This window comes from Lissotriton helveticus, chromosome 7, assembly GCF_964261635.1.
Source record: "Lissotriton helveticus chromosome 7, aLisHel1.1, whole genome shotgun sequence".
In the NCBI taxonomy this organism is placed as follows: Eukaryota; Metazoa; Chordata; class Amphibia; order Caudata; family Salamandridae; genus Lissotriton; species Lissotriton helveticus.
Genome location: NC_136068.1, coordinates 1,161,332,977 through 1,161,351,347, shown reverse-complemented (window position 1 = coordinate 1,161,351,347; position 18,371 = coordinate 1,161,332,977). Strand labels below are relative to the sequence as shown.

Sequence of the window (18,371 nt, the reverse complement as noted above, 5' to 3'; positions counted from 1 at the left end):
TCGACTGCAAGATCCACTATCCAGCAGCTATATTCACTTCCTCTTCCTGTCATATAATTCAACATACTCTGATAACACAGACAATCTGGGTCAACTCCAAACAATTCCTTTGGACCCACACAGAGAACCTAGGCCCAATTCCAGTGCCATAAATAAGTACAACCGTAAGCAAGTTACCTTCGCACAGACTGCCCCATCTGACTCCAAACCTCATCTCAAATGCATGCTACTCAATTGCAGATCGACAGTCATACATGCAGCGGACATCTCTGACCTCAACCTCACACACAAGCATGACCTCTTAATCCTGACTGAAACTTGGCTAAATGATTCCTCTACACCTATCATTGACATACTAGTTCCGCCTAGCCACAACATCATTGGATGAGTTCTGGTATACCAGGTAAAGGTATCGCCTACATACACCTTAACAGCCTCCCAATGAAACAGATATAGTCCCCAGTTCTATCCTCATCTGAATACTTATGCATCGATATTACATGTAACTACAGGCCACTATGCAAACTGCACGCGATCTACCACCAGGAGATAACATTTATTTCATAGCACAAATGATGGTAGTCATCTCAACTAACGTGGGACAACACTGCACCCAGATCTTCCATGGAGATTTCAACCTCCACTGAAATGACTTCAATGACCCTGCAGTTAACAGCCTTAAAACCTTCCTAGCTTACCTAAACCTGATCCAAATCTGCGACAGTCCTACACACAAAAAGGGAGCAACCTTCAACCTTCAGCTGGAATCGATCATTCCTTGTGACTGGACAGACCATCACTGCTTGACCTTCCTCATCACAGATTCTGTGGGAACAAATATGGCGCAACTCAAGAAACCCAAAGACTGGAAAAGGAGCATGCGAAACATCAACCTAAATTAACTGACATCCCTCAGCAATAACATCTTGCCTCCTCCTGTGGACATGTCCGATGTCCTTGACCTAACCCCTCCTAGACATGCAAGTGGTCTTTGTCCCACCTTGCCGACCTGAGCACCTTTCACTTTTATTGAGTACACTGGAAAACCACATATGGTGCAAACAGGCAGCACTTTATTATATCTTGCGTAACACATGATTTATCACAACACGTTACTTGGTTGTTATAATACAAAGCATAAACGGACAGTATTTAAACAACCATTGTCCTTACTACTTTTTTAACAGCATGACTTGTCCCAGCCTTGTACTATGGCCCCTTAGCAGGTGTGTTTGTGGCTTCTAGGCTTCCCTTGCTTCTGCGATCTGTGTGGTTGGCCGTCATGGCCAGCCCCTACTGCAAGTGCCATGTCCCCTTAAACCTGACCCTTTGCAGACCAAATGCTTGCTCCCAGTGCCCCTGGCGTGAGGCTGCCTTTGCTGTGAGACATCCCAAGGACACTTTTTGAGCCACTCTTTGAACCTTGCTGGCCAATCACCTGCTCACAGTGCCCTTGCCATGATGCATCTCAAGGACATTGTTTGAGACACTTTTTCTACTGGGCTACTGATCTTTTTTGTTTGTCGTTGCATGTTGTCTCTACCATGCTGCCAGTGGTTCCTCGATCATCGGCAGCTCCTTCTTCATCCGTTAGTCTACGAGATCCCTTGCTGCTCTAGCACCCCAACTAGCTTCTGCCTAGACCTCTCCATAGCCCCGTAATCTAGCACCCCCTTCCATTTGCGACACACTAGGATCTCTGTCACTCTGGCGTCTTCTGGGCAGATCAATCTGGCACGGTCTGTGAGGCAGCTAGCTTGGCTCCACAATGTCTTTCCACCCCAAGCCAGCCAGATCATTGCCACCCCGGTGTACTAGTATCATGTCCGGTATTCATTCCTACTTCTGCCTCTGTTAGCCTCATCTCAAGCCTGGGTGCCCCAACCAGGTTACTCCCGTGTTGTGCAGCCCTATCCCTGTGTACTCCTGCTGCGACAATGCCCACTGCCATGTTCTTGCGACGGAGGAGTGGTCCATAATCCAGACTCTACGCTGGCCGCCTGGTGGTCCTACTGAAAGGAAACCCTCATCAGATACTTCCGTGCCGAATGTAGCAAGCGGGGCAGAAGTCGCTGTCCAAGATGTAATGCAGGCATAGCCGAGCTTTGACTCAGCACCCCTCGGGGGGGGGGAGGGGCGGACTGGGGGGGACTTGATGCCATAATCGCACAGATTAACTGTCCGAAACATATGTTTCCACTTGCTGGTGTCAGTGCCATCCTGCATACCGCAAGCAGTATCTCTAGAGTGAAGTGTTGCCCTTTGGCTACTGCAATGCTCTTGTGTTGCCACATAAGGCTGTCCTCCAGTACCTTCTTCTCCATACGCACTGCAACGTGCCCTTGGGCTGACCATTCCACTATCATCTGACTTCTAGATTAGTTCTGACCCAGCCACTCCCTGACCATTCACACCCCTGAGAGAACAGTCTGCTGCCTCCCCGACTCGTGATTGATAATCTCTGTGATCCGTCACAATTGTTCAGTGCCTGCGATTTCTCTGACCAACTAGTCACATGTACTTTAGACAGCTGACCCAATCTTCTAATAGCTTTAAACTAAAAGAGCTAGGTCTTGTTTGCTTGCTATAATATTCTCATGTACCCTTGTAATTCTATACACAACCTCTCCCTCGTGGGTGCACTATCAACTAAATACTTCCCAAATGGCATCTTAGTCTGCCTCGCATTCCCGCAATACCATCCCCATGGTTATGTATATCATTCAGTGGTAATTACAAACAGCCTGGAACATGACTGGCTTGTGGAGGACAATTCAACATGGAAGTTCCCAAAGATGCAAGTCAGCGTTCGTCTGGGGGCGGTGGGGGGGGAGGGAGGGGGCCAAGGGTCAAACGAACTCGCGAGAGCAGCCTGTCTCAGAATTATATCGTCACCACTTGTTAATACTTGATATTTTTTTCTAGCAGGTGCTATAGCCCGAAAGAGAAGATATCTTACTCTATTTCTCATAATACCCAATGAGGTGTAAACTCTCTTCCAGAGCTCCCGCACAGCTCACTCTGCCGTATGACAGTACCATCCTTTCGGAGGACTGTGCACTAACCATATTGTGGAGGCAGACAATTGCATGTGCCACCAACTGCCATTTCCTGATTTGCATATGGTGTTGGCTAGGAACACCAGTCTCCACCTGCTTACAGCCAAGGCTGGGCCCTGTAGGTTTTACATGCCCAATTGTGACAACTTTAATGCAGAGCTACTCGTTGCATCCAGCCATCAGTGCTGACTGTCTGATGAGCTGATTAACTCAATTGAATATAAAAACAAAACCCTAACTCTAAAGCTAATGCATTGCTTGACTTGGCGACTCTAGGCACATTTCTCCCTGCTTCAATTGTGCTATGTGGTAGCGAGTACCTTTATTCACTGAATGCATCAGTCTGCATACAAAATGTCTTCCTAATGCGCTCCATGTAAAAGCCTTGCTTTAGAAGTACCAGCACCTTACTGTTGGAACCACAGAAATTCTATAAAAAGAAAACTTACAACCGAGCCTTCTTGTGTATTGCCCAAAGAATTTGGAACTTGTTGCCCCTGAAATCAGACTGCATCCCTCAACTGCATCATTCAAAAAGGAAGTTAAATTACTATTGATGAACAAACGTTTGCCCTAGAACCCAGGAACTCTGCTCTCCGGCCCGACATGGCACATTGCCTAAACCCATATTTTATACTCACCTGTTACGGTCATGTTTTTTGACTTGTCAGATTAGTCATTGAGGTGGCCCCTGCCCCAGCTGGGGAGTTGCCGCATCCTGTATCGGTCTCGATTATGTTGTTTGCCCTGCATGTTTAGGTCTCGCCTATACCATTCCGCAAGGAATGGATAGGGGAGAATTATAGTAGGCAAAAAAGTTCTCAAACCATCGGCGGATTTCAAACAGTTCACGTGAACACAAGCACGCGCTTTTCCCCCACATTGGCTTTCATGCTGGTTTACACTTCCAATTACCCTACCCCTCCCACAAAGCAAGCCAAGAGCATCAAAGCGACTGGCCGCTTTGAGTCCATTTGCCACCCACCATCTACTTCACGCGCTCCTGTTGTGTGCTCTCCATTGAAGCAGGCACCACCGCTGCCCGCTTTCTGCAACCCTTCCTCCTTTTAGTTCGTGTTTGAGGCACAATAGGTAATATTGTTTAACTCTGCTTTTGAAGCACAACGCATATGATGTTATCTTTAGGCTATATTTTTGGGGAGCACAAAGGGTAAGATCACCTTTAATTGTACGTATAATGCACACGCCTACAAGAATTTTTTTTTTTTAAATCCACCAACTTCGATATACTTGTTTCCACCACCGTGTCACGCTAATTATGTTTCCCTATTTCTCATTTATATTTTGAACGCCCACAGTTTAATGTTCATTGCATCATACTTATTAGATTTTCTAAATATCTATTTTTGTAATACCATGTTTTAGTAACCTTTCAATTTACACAACTATAACCTATACTATGTTGTGTTTGCACAATTTTATAAGCACACAGGGTAAGGTGACCTTTAACTGAATCATGATATTGTATGTATTACTAAACTGGCACACAATTTTCTAGAGTGGAAACAAAATATATATATGTTTGGGTGCCGTCTTGGTGGTAGTCTTCCCAGCCTTTAATTAAGGGCAATTCACTGAATGTTTATGGTGAGAGACAGAACGTATTTGCGGCTCCCGATAGTGCTATGCATCACCATTTACAACACAAGTAGACATTCTTGAGTCCCTTTTCACACCTAAATCCATCTCCAACCCTTCTTGCATAAACTACAATAAGGTGTGAACGCTTTCCAAATGGCTAGCATACAGGCAGCTGACGAGCTCAGTGTCTGTAACCTCTGCCCCACAAAGTCAACAGCATCGGGTTACCAGGCTCATTCATGTTTAAACATAAGCTGCTGTTCCCATTCAATGCAGCGGGAAGCCTTGTGTTCCAAATCTGGTGATGGTTGTGTCTTTTCACAGCTTGTTTTTGTTCTAGCCATGGTACAGACACTGCGCTTTATATTTTAAGCACAGCGCCCCTTTTAATGGTTTCCTGCCTCGGCTTACGGATTTAGCTTAATTTAAAGTGCACGTACTTTGAACTCACTCAAAGGAATGCTCTCCCCCTCCCCCGCAATGCCGAGAGCTTGTTTTCCAATGCCCCTCTCCTACCCTCCACCACTGCCAGGTCAGAGGAAGATACCTCCCCAAAACCTGCCTGCCACCAAACCGACGGACGCAGCTTCAAAGGCTTCAGCCCTCCACTCAAACCTGCCTGCCCTGCAGGATACCAACGGACGCGGCTTCAAAGCGCTTCAGTGCTCCACTTAGCCAAGCGCGCGGCACTGGCACAGTTTCCGTCATTCCTTGTTCTTAGTTGTCACCATGGCATAGGCGCCGCGATTTATATTTTAGCACAGCGCCCACTTTTGAAATTTATTTTATAGTTACCTGACTCGTGTTTTTTTTCTTTGTTGTCCTAGCCATGGCACAGACACTGCGCTTTATATTTTAAGCACAGCACCCCTTTTAATGGTTTCCTGCCTAGGCTACGGAATTTGCAGTTCACGTGAACACAAGCACGCGCTTTTCCCCCACATTGGCTTTCATGCTGGTTTACACTTCCAATTACCCTACCCCTTCCACAAAGCAAGCCAAGAACATCAAAGCGAACGGCCGCTTTGAGTCCATTTGCCACCCACCATTCACTTCACGTGCTCCTGTTGTGTGCTCTCCATTGAAGCAGGCACCACCGCTGCCTGCTTTCTGCAACCCTTCCTCCTTTTAGTTCGTGTTTGAGGCACAATAGGTAATATTGTTTAACTCTGCTTTTGAAGCACAACGCATATGATGTTATCTTTAGGCTATATTTTTGGGGAGCACAAAGGGTAAGATCACCTTTAATTGTACTTATAATGCACACGCCTACAAGAACTTTTATTTTTTTTAAATCCACCAACTTCGATGTACTTGTTTCCACCACCGTGTCACGCTAATTATGTTTCCCTATTTTTCATTTATATTTTGAACGCCCACAGTTTAATGTTCATTGCAACATGCTGATTAGATTTTCTAAATATCTATTTTTGTAATACCATGTTTTGGTAACCTTTCAATTTACACAACTATAACCTATACTATGTTGTGTTTGCACAATTTTATAAGCACACAGGGTAAGGTGACCTTTAACTGAATCATGATATTGTATGTATTACTAAACTGGCACACAATTTTCTAGAGTGGAAACAAAATATATATATGTTTGGGTGCCGTCTTGGTGGTAGTCTTCCCAGCCTTTAATTAAGGGCAATTCACTGAATGTTTATGGTGAGAGAATGTATTTGCGGCTCCCGATAGTGATCGTTCGTGCTATGCATCACCATTTACAACACAAGTAGACATTCTTGAGTCCCTTTTCACACCTAAATCCATCTCCAACCCTTCTTGCATAATCTACAATAAGGTGTGAACGCTTTCCAAATGGCTGGCAAACAGGCAGCTGACGAGCTCAGTGTCTGTAACCTCTGCCCCACAAAGTCAACAGCATCGCGTTACCAGGCTCATTCATGTTTAAACATAAGCTGCTGTTCCCGTTCAATGCAGCGGGAAGTCTTGTGTTCCAAATTTGGTGATGGTTGTGTCTTTTCACAGCTTGTTTTTGTTCTAGCCATGGCACAGACACTGCGCTTTATATTTTAAGCACAGCGCCCCTTTTAATTGTTTCCTGCCTCGGCTACGGATTTAGCTTAACTTAAAGTGCACGTACTTCGAACTCACTCAAAGGAATGCTTTCTCCTGCCCCCGCAATGGCAATGCCCCCCTCCTACCCTCCACCACTGCCAGGTCAGAGGAAGATACCTCCCCAAACCTGCCTGTCACCACACCGACGGACGCAGCTTCAAAGGCTTCAGCCCTCCACTCAAACCTGCTTGCCCTGCAGGATACCAACGGACGCGGCTTCAAAGCGCTTCAGTGCTCCACTTAGCCAAGCGCGCGGCACTGGCACAGTTTCCGTCATTCCTTGTTCTTAGTTGTCACCATGGCACAGGCACCGCGATTTATATTTTAGCACAGCGCCCACTTTTGAAATTTATTTTATAGTTTCCTGACTCATGTTTTTTTCTTTGTTGTTCTAGCCATGGCACAGACACTGCGCTTTATATTTTAAGCACAGCGCCCCTTTTAATGGTTTCCTGCCTCGGCTACGGAATTTGCTTAACTTAAAGTGCACGTACTTTGAACTCACCAGTTCCACCTGAAACCACTGACACAAATTAAGGACTGCATAAAAGTCTTTCATGCTAAAGTGATGTCTGATTTCTATCTTGTTGAAACATGTAATTACCCGTCTATTGTTCTTTTGACGCGTCTTTCCAGATTGCAGGAGAGCGGGAATAAATGCAGAGACCTTCATTTTCATGTCTCTTTTTCAGAAGTGTTCAGGACAGTGAGTGAAGAGGTGGCTTATTGGCTTTTGTGGGTTGTAAAGGTTGTAAATAGTTTAAAAAGACAATCGTGTTGGATTGTGCTGCATGTAAGACTATGTTGTGAGCTGACACTGGATAAACTACCAAAGGTTATCCAAGCCCAATCTAGGAAAGGTGATGCCCCACTTACAACCCCCCACACACACCACACACACACACACACACCATATACACACACACACACACACACCACACACACACACCCACACACCCACACACACAACCCCCCAAACACATTCCCCCACACACAACCCCCCACACACACAACCCCACACACACACCCCCACACACACACAACCCCACACACACAACCCCACACACACAACCCCACACAAACAACCCCACACACACACCCCACACACCCCCCCCCACACACACACAACCCCACACACACACACACCCCACACACATACACCCCACCCCCCCACACACACACACACCCCACACACACCCCACACACCCCCCCACACACACAACCCCCACACACACAACCCCCACACACACAACCCCCACACACACAACCCCCACACACACAACCCCCCCACACACACAACCCCCCCACACACACAACCCCCCCACACACACAACCCCCCACACACACAACCCCCCACACATACACAACCCCCCACACATACACAACCCCCCACACATACACAACCATCTATCTATTGCCCTCACTCTATCTGTCTATCGCCCTCACTCTATCACCCTCAGTCTATCTATCTATCTATTGCCCTCAGTCTATCTATCTATCACCCTCACTCTATCTATCACCCTCACTCTATCTATCTCCCTCACTCTATCTATCTATCTCCCTCACTCTATCTATCGCCCTCACTCTATCTATCTTATCGCCCTTGCTCTATCGCCCTCACTCTATATGTCCATCTATCTATCGCCCTCACTATCTGCCTATCTATCGCACTCACTCGATCTATCGCAGTCACTCTATCTATCAATCGCCCTCACTCTATCACCCTCCCTCTATCTATCTATCGCCCTCCCTCTATCTATCGCACTCACTCTATCTATCTATCGCACTCACTCTATCTATCTACTGCATCCTCACAGCATCACTCAGCACCAACACAGAATCACTCAGGGGCACCACAATATCACTCAGGGGCACCACAATATCACTCAGGGGCACCACAATATCACTCAGGGGCTCCACAACATCACTCAGGGGCACCACAACATCACTATGCGCTACCACAGCATCACTAAGCACAACACAGCATCAGTCAGCAAACAACAGCACAACTCAGAAACAACGCAAAACTAATCAGCACCACAATAGCAACACTCAGCACTCCACCCTCCAACTCCACCCTCCAACTCCACCCTCCAACTCCACCCTCCAACACCACCCTCCAAATCCACCCTCTAACTCCACCCTCTAACTCCACCCTCCAACTCCAACTCCAGCCCCAAACTCCACCCTCCAACTCCACCCTCAAAATCCAACTCCACCCTCCAACTCCAAATCCACCTTCCAACTCCACCCTCCAAATCCAAATCCACCTTCCAGATCCACCCTACAACTCCACCCTCCAAATACACCCTCCAAATCGAGCCTCTAAATCCACCCTCCAAATCCACCCTCCAAATCCACCCTCCAACTCCACCCTCCAACTCCACCCTCCAACTCCACCCTCCAACTTCACCCTCCAACTCCACCCTCCAAATCCACCCTCCAAATCCACCCTCTAACTCCACCCTCTAACTCCACCCTCTAACTCCACCCTCCAACTCCACCCTCCAACTCCACCCTCCAACTCCACCCTCTAACTCCATCCTCTAACTCCACCCTCTAACTCCACCCTCTAACTCCACCCTCTAACTCCACCCTCTAACTCCACCCTCTAACTCCACCCTCTAACTCCACCCTCTAACTCCACCCTCTAACTCCACCCTCTAACTCCACCCTCTAACTCCACCCTCCAACAACTACACACTCCACCCTCTAACTCCACCCTCCAACAACTACACACTCCACCCTCCAAATCCAACATCAAATAACAAACTCAAAAAGCAAAACCACAATCAAACTCCACCCTCCAAATACAAATCCACCAAATTATTTACATAAGTTTTAGCAAATACCATAGTACATTACAATAACTTTTTATTTTAAAATTGAATTCATACATTTAAATAAAAGCCATTGTTATTTGTAATATCAATACATACAAGTCACATGCAAACAACACATTGTATTACAATTGCTAAAGGTGTCACATTTGAAAAATTAAAAATATTGGCATTGTAAAATACAAAACTATTAATTCCTATATTTTGTGTATACAAAAACATAAATAAATAAACATATTATCTACAATACCAAAACATCACACTTTCCTAATTCGAGACCTATTGCATTGCAAATGCTTGTTTTCTTTCTTATCATTTGTAAAGTGCTCTGATACTCTTATGGGTCATATTTGCACCATATAGAACTTTTAAATAAATGTTTCACTGAAATATTTTTCTTCACTTTACATTTCTCCCATTTAAACATAATTGCCGGATTTTTCAGTTATAAATGGGGCACAGTGCTTACTGGCCTCTGGGAGCAAGAGGCGTGCTGTTTGTAAATGGGAGAGTTTGAAATGGGAGAAAAATAAAATGGAAGACTATGCTTAATAATTGAGGTAACTTTTAATTTTAATTTTCCTTCATTTAAAAGTATTTAGAGACATCATTTGGTTCTCGCACTCCAATATTGAGTTGACAAGGACTTTTACTTAAGAGCAAATACCAGCGTGTACAGTTCTTCATCTGTGCCCCAACCTAGATTCTAAATCTGATTGAGCAGTACTCATTATCAGGCCCTGCTATCTGCAGCCTGATAATGATAATGTAAAATGAACACAACTTTCCCCTAACTTAAAAAATATAATGTGACCCTCCGCTTATTTAAAAATCAACTCAAGGCTGCGAACTACTCTGAAGGAGTCTACAAGCTACTTTTCTATCTTGCGATCGACTGGTTGGAGATACCTGATCTTATCAGACCGTTTTAAAATTAAACTCCGCATCTGGTGGCAATAAGTGTTGATTTATCTGTCTCTAGATCAGACAGCTTGTAGAAGTAAAGTGGCTTTTTGAGTGAGACCTTTTTCAGTGGTGTTTATTCCATAGAGAAGTGCAACAATACCATAGCCTCAAACCTGTTTACAATCCTTAGATGGCTTTAAATTTTCTTCGCAAATGCAGACGAAATGGTAGGCCCTTTAACCATGAAGGTCTGTTAAGTTTCCCATTGTTGAAATGCTACTGGGCAATGCAATCACTGCAAATCAGATTGTCTTACTAGAACGCCCTGGCCCTTTTGTCATGGTATGTTTAATTACTGTACCTTTCTAATATTTCGTAGTTAGCTTATTCCTTAATCATAAGACTCACCGGAGTATTTCTGTCCTATTTTCTTTTTTACTTTTTATTTATTCAGATGCAGGTCATTCAACATAAGGAAGATGTTTTGAGAACAGCATTGATATCGAAGGATCGTAACCTTGCAAAGCTCTTCGAGCAGGGTACCCTGGGAGAGAAACGGCTGCTCAGTGAGGCTTTTCGCTTGGACAGTGTTCTCTTCAAGCCTGTGATCATACATTCAAATTCTGACTGGATTCCCTCTCATTCTGAGCCTACCCAGGACTTCCAGCAGTTTTATGAGGACCCTTGCCGATGCACACCGAGCTCCTACAAGAGCATCATCTACGTGCAACCCATTGGTAATCTTCTCAAATTAAAAGTTTGTTTAGTAAATATTCTCTTTCAGGAACAAAGTGCTCATTGTAAGCAGATTGGGCTTCCATAAACAACATGTCTTGAACACTTCAGTTGTTTTAAACAATATCTACTGAGACCTTGAGTAACACATTTTTCCAAGCAAATGTAGATTTCAACACCCTAACTTTATGAGTTTGCTATCACCTTATTAAAGTCCCACCTGGGCATTATTCTCTTGCCATTTTGTTTCTATTATACAGCCAGAGGTTAAAAGAAGTTCATAGCAGCGTGGTCCTGCTCACTTTTACATATGGTAGTGTGTCTGGTTCAGTCACTGAGAACACGTCTTCCAGATAAGATTGAGTGTCTAAGTTGTGGGCAGTGATGACAGTCTTCTTTTTAGGTCTCTCCTGCAACAGTGCATGCACTGCACCCGCTCTCGTTTGAGAGTGATATTTTATACATCAAGGGGCTTGCAGCCCGCCCATTGCTTAACATTCGTTGGCTTTATTGTCACTGTTGTTTGCTTCCTTCTAATTGGCCAGTGCATGCTGGTTTAACTTGCTATTCTTTCTGCTGGAGCGTAGATCAAGTACTGATTGCTTCAGCGTGCTTGCAGTCCTGCCACGGATTACGCTGTTATTGAAGTACTACTTTTTAGGTCTCGCCTAGCACAGCACGCATGTGCTGCTCTAGGAGACGGCCTCTAGAAATCACTTCAGACTTCCACGAGAGTTCTCCGTGTGGGTCTGCCTCCTCTCACACATCCCATTGGCCTTTCAATAATGAAAGCACGCAAATGGCCAAAGACGGGTGCATGTCCCGCCTTTCCCCAAAACTTTCACTCCCATGGCTTAGGGGTCTCAGGAGCAAGCAGTAGCCCGCAGTGTGCCAGCTGCATTCTTCAAATGTCTTGCAGCGCTCGGGCTCCTCTCCCGGGCTTGTTGTGTCAAGCAGCGCTTTATCTGTAATTATGGCGGCTGTGCCTTTCATCATGCTTTGCTTAACTTTTATACTTGTCTGTAATTATGGCGGCTGCGCCTTTCATCATCCTTTGCTTAACTTTTATTCTTGTGAAGGCCTACTTGTTTTCTGTGCGCTTCGTTCCCTTTCACCTCGCTAAACTCCTGGCCCATTTTTCCCACCCCCTCCTCAGTTTCGCACCCGCTCATCAATTTTCACCCTTGATTACTTCATTTTTTTCATCTTATCATCAGAACATTAACCTCTTGAGACAACTAATGTCCTTCTACGGATATGGTCTCTTCACTAACGAGCACCATCTCATGTTCCACATCTCGTCCTACTTACAGTTCAGTGCACAGTGATTTTTTTTTTTTTACAATTGTATTTAATTATATTTAATGGATGCTTTTATACTATCCTTTTGGACTCCTTCCATATTCTCAACATTATTGGCCACACGGCGGGTGTAAGGGGGTCCCCTGCCATGACGGGGTCTCGAAGGGAGGCTTTAATGGCGTGACACATTTTTCCATGGCAGATATTTTCCCATGATGCACCGCCTTTGATTGCTGGCTCCAGAAGTCCCTAGAAGGCCCTCCTTTCGCGCCTTCCAACACTCATCCGGGACCGATACCATCTCATCTGCCTCGGAAGTGTCCAGATGTTCCCTCACTTCCTGTTGGCCGAGCCCGGGGCCTCTTGGCTCATTCGGGATGTTTCCGTCCTCGTGCTTTTGCGTACCTAGTGTTTCTGTCGAAATCACAGCTCACTGTAAGATGGGGGCGTGACATTTCCATATTCCATTATTGATCTATCATGCAGGAACACCTACCCCATTGGACGCTATGCTTACCGTTCTTAAGGCACAGACTTCAACACTTTTATCATGCCTTAGTTCTAAAGTCATAGCTATTGCTAAAAGAGGTTATCGTTTTTATCGACCTTGGGAGATTGAAAGGCTGAGTTGGTCCTGTGGAAATCAAAAGCACTAGTCTGCAAGTTAGGCACAGATCTCAGCCGCAGGTGCTCGGCCCACTGCACCATCGCACTGGCCAGTGTGTGACTGACCATGCCGGTATGATCACCAGTCACAGACGCTAGACACTGACGCTTCACATCATGCCTGTGTTGCTTGTGCAGCCCCCGCCCAGTATCAATGTTTCTCGTAGAACAATTCTTCTACCTAGCAGGCGGCCACTCTTCCAGGACGGTGGTGTCGGCAGCTCAACACTTATAAGATCCCAAAGGCGAGACCTATTGAATATGCCAATACTTGTTTTCTTTGTTCTTCACTGGCATTCTTGTTGAACCTCTTAAGATTTGTAATTGTTTTAAAATGCCACACGCTCTTTAAAGAAGTCCTTTTCTGCAGTGAAATGAATGTTTATTGAGACAACAGATGTTGTCTGCTACCAAATGTATTTTCACTAAGACAGGGACATGTACGCAGTTGCTTTCTTTATGTGATAGTTGGTTTTTTTTGCCAAATGGCATATTTTTTTATTTTTCACGTGTAGGGAGATTAACTGATTTGCTCAGAATCACATGGATGTTGTGCTGAGACCAAGCAAGCATTGGGAAAGCCAAAAGGTCTCGCCAAGAGATTGTTGGGTCTGCCATTGCCTTTAGTTCATGATGTACAGCATGTGCATTGCCAACTTTGGCAATGATTTGTTGCCATGCTGTATAACAGTGTTACAGCTGTCCTGCATGGCTAAAAATAATAATATTATCGTAACAAAACAGAGAGAGGAAGGGTCACAGGGATATTTTTAAGACCAGCCCAGGTTCACATCCCCAAATACTGCAATCTAAACACCAAAAAAGAAGAACTGGGGGTCTACAATGCCTCAAATCAGGCAGGTCTATCGCACACTCTCACTAGTGGTGTGTTGTCTTATTTGTACAAAGAATGCACATAACACTCGGACTCAAAACCAAAAATCAAGATCTATATAAGGGACAATCTGCCTATAACAGAATCTGAATAACCATCAAATCTTCAAGGTGATCAGTTTTATCATTTGGTCATCCAGTTTAAGGGCTGGTGTACCTCTTGATCATAGAGAACACCATACCTGTATGCATTCGGCTGGATCCTACCCAAATATATTGTGAACAAGTACAGTGAACCATATTATACTAGATCACTGAAAAAATTGAAGCAGTGCAAAACAAAAACCTGTGAGTGGTGAATTAAAATAGGGTGGTGTGCCCCAAATTAACAAACATTACTCGATGTGCGGACATTACCCCCTAACTAAAAACAGAACAATTGTATTTAATTATATTTAATGGATGCTTTTATACTATCCTTTTGGACTCCTTCCATATTCTCAACATTATTGGCCACACGGCGGGTGTAAGGGGGTCCCCTGCCATGACGGGGTCTCGAAGGGAGGCTTTAATGGCGTGACACATTTTTCCATGGCAGATATTTTCCCATGATGCACCGCCTTTGATTGCTGGCTCCAGAAGTCCCTAGAAGGCCCTCCTTTCGCGCCTTCCAACACTCATCCGGGACCGATACCATCTCATCTGCCTCGGAAGTGTCCAGATGTTCCCTCACTTCCTGTTGGCCGAGCCCGGGGCCTCTTGGCTCATTCGGGATGTTTCCGTCCTCGTGCTTTTGCGTACCTAGTGTTTCTGTCGAAATCACAGCTCACTGTAAGATGGGGGCGTGACATTTCCATATTCCATTATTGATCTATCATGCAGGAACACCTACCCCATTGGACGCTATGCTTACCGTTCTTAAGGCACAGACTTCAACACTTTTATCATGCCTTAGTTCTAAAGTCATAGCTATTGCTAAAAGAGGTTATCGTTTTTATCGACCTTGGGAGATTGAAAGGCTGAGTTGGTCCTGTGGAAATCAAAAGCACTAGTCTGCAAGTTAGGCACAGATCTCAGCCGCAGGTGCTCGGCCCACTGCACCATCGCACTGGCCAGTGTGTGACTGACCATGCCGGTATGATCACCAGTCACAGACGCTAGACACTGACGCTTCACATCATGCCTGTGTTGCTTGTGCAGCCCCCGCCTAAAATAGGGTGGTGTGCCCCAAATTAACAAACTTTACTCGATGTGCGGACATTACCCCCTAACTAAAAACAGAACAGTGCAAGGCGCAGTATGATCAAATAACTGCAAAAATGGGCCAACATGTTTCAGCCAAATGGGCCAACTGTCCCTAGGCTTTCTGCAGAGCCTCTGCTATATACCCTTTGCTACTGCATCTATCGATCAAAACCTTAATGAAAATTAATCATGCAAAATACTTGCTGTGATACATCAGTGTAGTGACGTGAATGTATATAAACATAATCCTCCACGTCAAGGAATGCAATTGGCATCTACAAAACATGAAATTACCAATAATGAGTCTCTGTTGCTATGTGGAGTTCTTTCTGATAAGAACATTAATATAAGAAACTTAAATATGCTCACCCAGCTTGACCGGGGACTGGACCTCACCTCACCTGGACCGTGCTCAGGATATGGAGGCCCCGCTCTGTAAACAGTGAGATAGAATGGAGAACTACAAAGTATGGAAAATGTGGAGCCACATATTAATTGGTCTCTATTTCAGGCTATTTACTCACACCCCCATTCTACAATACCAACTGTCCTGAAGGCAAAATGTCCGAGATTACCCCAGGTTTATCATCTAACACCCATTGCATACATCGATCTCTATACCTGTAAACTGTTTAGAAGTAACATATAAAATGTTTATTCTGTCTGACATCAGGTAGACTGCGTCTCTGTACTACCTCTGGCTTTCTTACAATTTTATACATGCCTCATATCTAAATGCTGTTTAAAAAGGGCTCTCATTACACTGCCCGGATAATCATATTGGTAAATTCATCTCGCTATACGCACACAGCATACTGCACCAGAATGTGGCATGTATAAAATTGCCATGGTGAAGACCTATTGACTTTGCCAATAGTTGTTTGTATTTTGTCGTACAAATTGTAAAGCCAAAAAATGTGGTTTAACTTGAATAAGGCTGAAATTTAGCAGCTATTTATGGAAAAAGTAATCATTAAGATGTACATAATTTCTTCCATTTAGGAAATGTTCCGATTATTTTTAACGAAAAAATCTGTAATCAATAATTTTTTTAAATTATATTACACATTTGTGCCTGCATTTTTCTCAGCGGGACACCCGTTTAAGACGTGTTTGCTCCTTCCAAACGAGTCTGTATCATACTTGCTCAATGCTCACTTTGATTCCACTCAAAGTCTGCTATAACATCAAACACATCCACAACAGGGATCAACAATCCATTCTGGTAACTCCATAGCATTTATTTCAACACAACAGCTCAATTTCACCACCAGGAACTGTTAAACAGTGCCAAATCAGTTACTTTGTTCCTCTATCTAGTAACGTGCAACAGTTAAGTGATTCCTCTATATCTTGTGTGCATGATGGATTGATACATTTGCAGCATACTGGATTCTCCAATGAAAACCAGTTGTTTGTGAATTATTTTCTGCCTAGGCACATACAAAGTTTTATTTTTTTGTAAGCTTGGGGTATTTTTTTGCTTATATGCCTTAGTAGGAGGTTCTCTGATGCATGCAGTGCGCTGATCACTTCCCCATGAAGAAATTCTGATTAAAGTTTTTTTTTCAGGTCTGCCTTGACAGTGCAGCTGTCTGCTGATCCATTGTTACAAATCCTTTAAAATATACACAGCCACCCAGAGGAGTATTTATCTTTCAACTCATACTGTTGGCTGTTTGGTGTATCATTCAGCTTGATAGGAAGTGCTTCCAATGGAAAACAAGCATTGGCAAAGCAAATATGTCTCACCTATATAAGAGCCATTGGCTTTGACAATGTTTTGTTTAGCAACGCTGTACGGCAACATTGCTAAAAGTCAAGGAAAAAAAAGCACTGTGATGCAGTCGGCACTAACTGCATCACAGCACTTTGTTCTTTAATTTCAGCCAAGCTCCACAGCAGACGTGCTGCTGTACAACATGGCTAATAAAAATTGCCTTTGCATATGACAGCAATGTCACCCCAAGTCTTATAGCTTCATGCAGTGACAGTAGTTAAAAGTACAGTTTTAATTACTTGACTCAAGCAGTGACCATGGTTTTATCTCTCCCACCTTACATACACTTTTCTGCGCCATGTGAGAATCCAGCTCTCCTGATTGTCAGACATGGCGCAACGAGTGGGGTCTCCAGAGGAAAGAAGAGGAAAAGGAATGATGTGCTGTTACAGCCAGAGCCCTGTCTTTGGAACTGTGAAACAAAGTTTGAGTCTCAGCGTTGACGCAACATCTTGTGATTCTGGGCAAATCACTCCCCACGTGCCTAAAAAATGAATGTGACCGATAGCAATGTAACTGTTTTTTGTGAAAGGCACTGCAATGCCTTTGCGTCCCGTTTGTCCAATATAAAACAGTAAAAAAGCATAGGGGAGGGGGTCACAGTGTAGAGTGCCACCAGGCCTCTATTCTGTTATGTTGCAACCTGCACCTTGAGGGCCAGGCTTGGCGTGAAAGCTAAAAATAAAGGGGCTAGTGGTCGCTTGTGGCCACAGCCGTAAAGCAGATTTAGAGCGCGTGTGTATTCCTTTACATTGTATCGCCTGCGCAGAGGGCAGAGCATCATTCACCAGGCCTCGCACACGACCCTGGCAATGACAATTGTTGGCTTTACTCGCGTGCGGGAACACCCGTTACCCAGCTGCTGCCTGGACTCGAACTGGGTGGAGTGCAACCATGAGGTGACTTGGCAGCGAGGGAGCTATGTTGTTATCCGCCAGCTAGCCTGCTGAATGTGCACTCTCCTGTAAGGGGAGTGGAGACTTGCCCTGCCCTCACCTGCTGCTGACCGGTACGGTGTGCCCGTCTTTGGCTGCATTAATGGTTCTCCGCATGTGCAGCGAGGCCCGCTGCAGAGATTGCAAGTGCCTGCAGCGCCACCATGCTGCCGCTCACCCAGCAACGCATACAGTCATCGGAGTGCTGGCGATAAAAGGTGGTCGGCGAACAAAGTGGCCCTGCGGGAGTGAAGGGCGTCCCACGTGTTTGGATGTGTCACACATGAGGTCTAATGGTAAAGCTGGGACAGCCCTGGAGTAGGATATGCATGGACTCATGTATGTGAAACGACATGACGGTACTGTGCACATCAAGTTGCAG

The 18,371-nt window shown here is 44.9% G+C and overlaps 1 protein-coding gene across 6 annotated transcripts in view; it reads left to right on the top strand.

Annotated features, from left to right (window-relative positions):
* AMZ2 (archaelysin family metallopeptidase 2) overlaps positions 1-18,371 on the top strand; it is a 670,313-nt gene that overhangs the window by 154,433 nt on the left and 497,509 nt on the right. For all 6 annotated transcript variants that reach the window (XM_078654298.1, XM_078654302.1, XM_078654303.1 and 3 more), the window contains one exon: positions 10,947-11,229. In XM_078654298.1, coding sequence (XP_078510424.1) covers positions 10,947-11,229 — 283 coding nt within the window. The remainder of the gene's footprint in view (positions 1-10,946; positions 11,230-18,371) is intronic.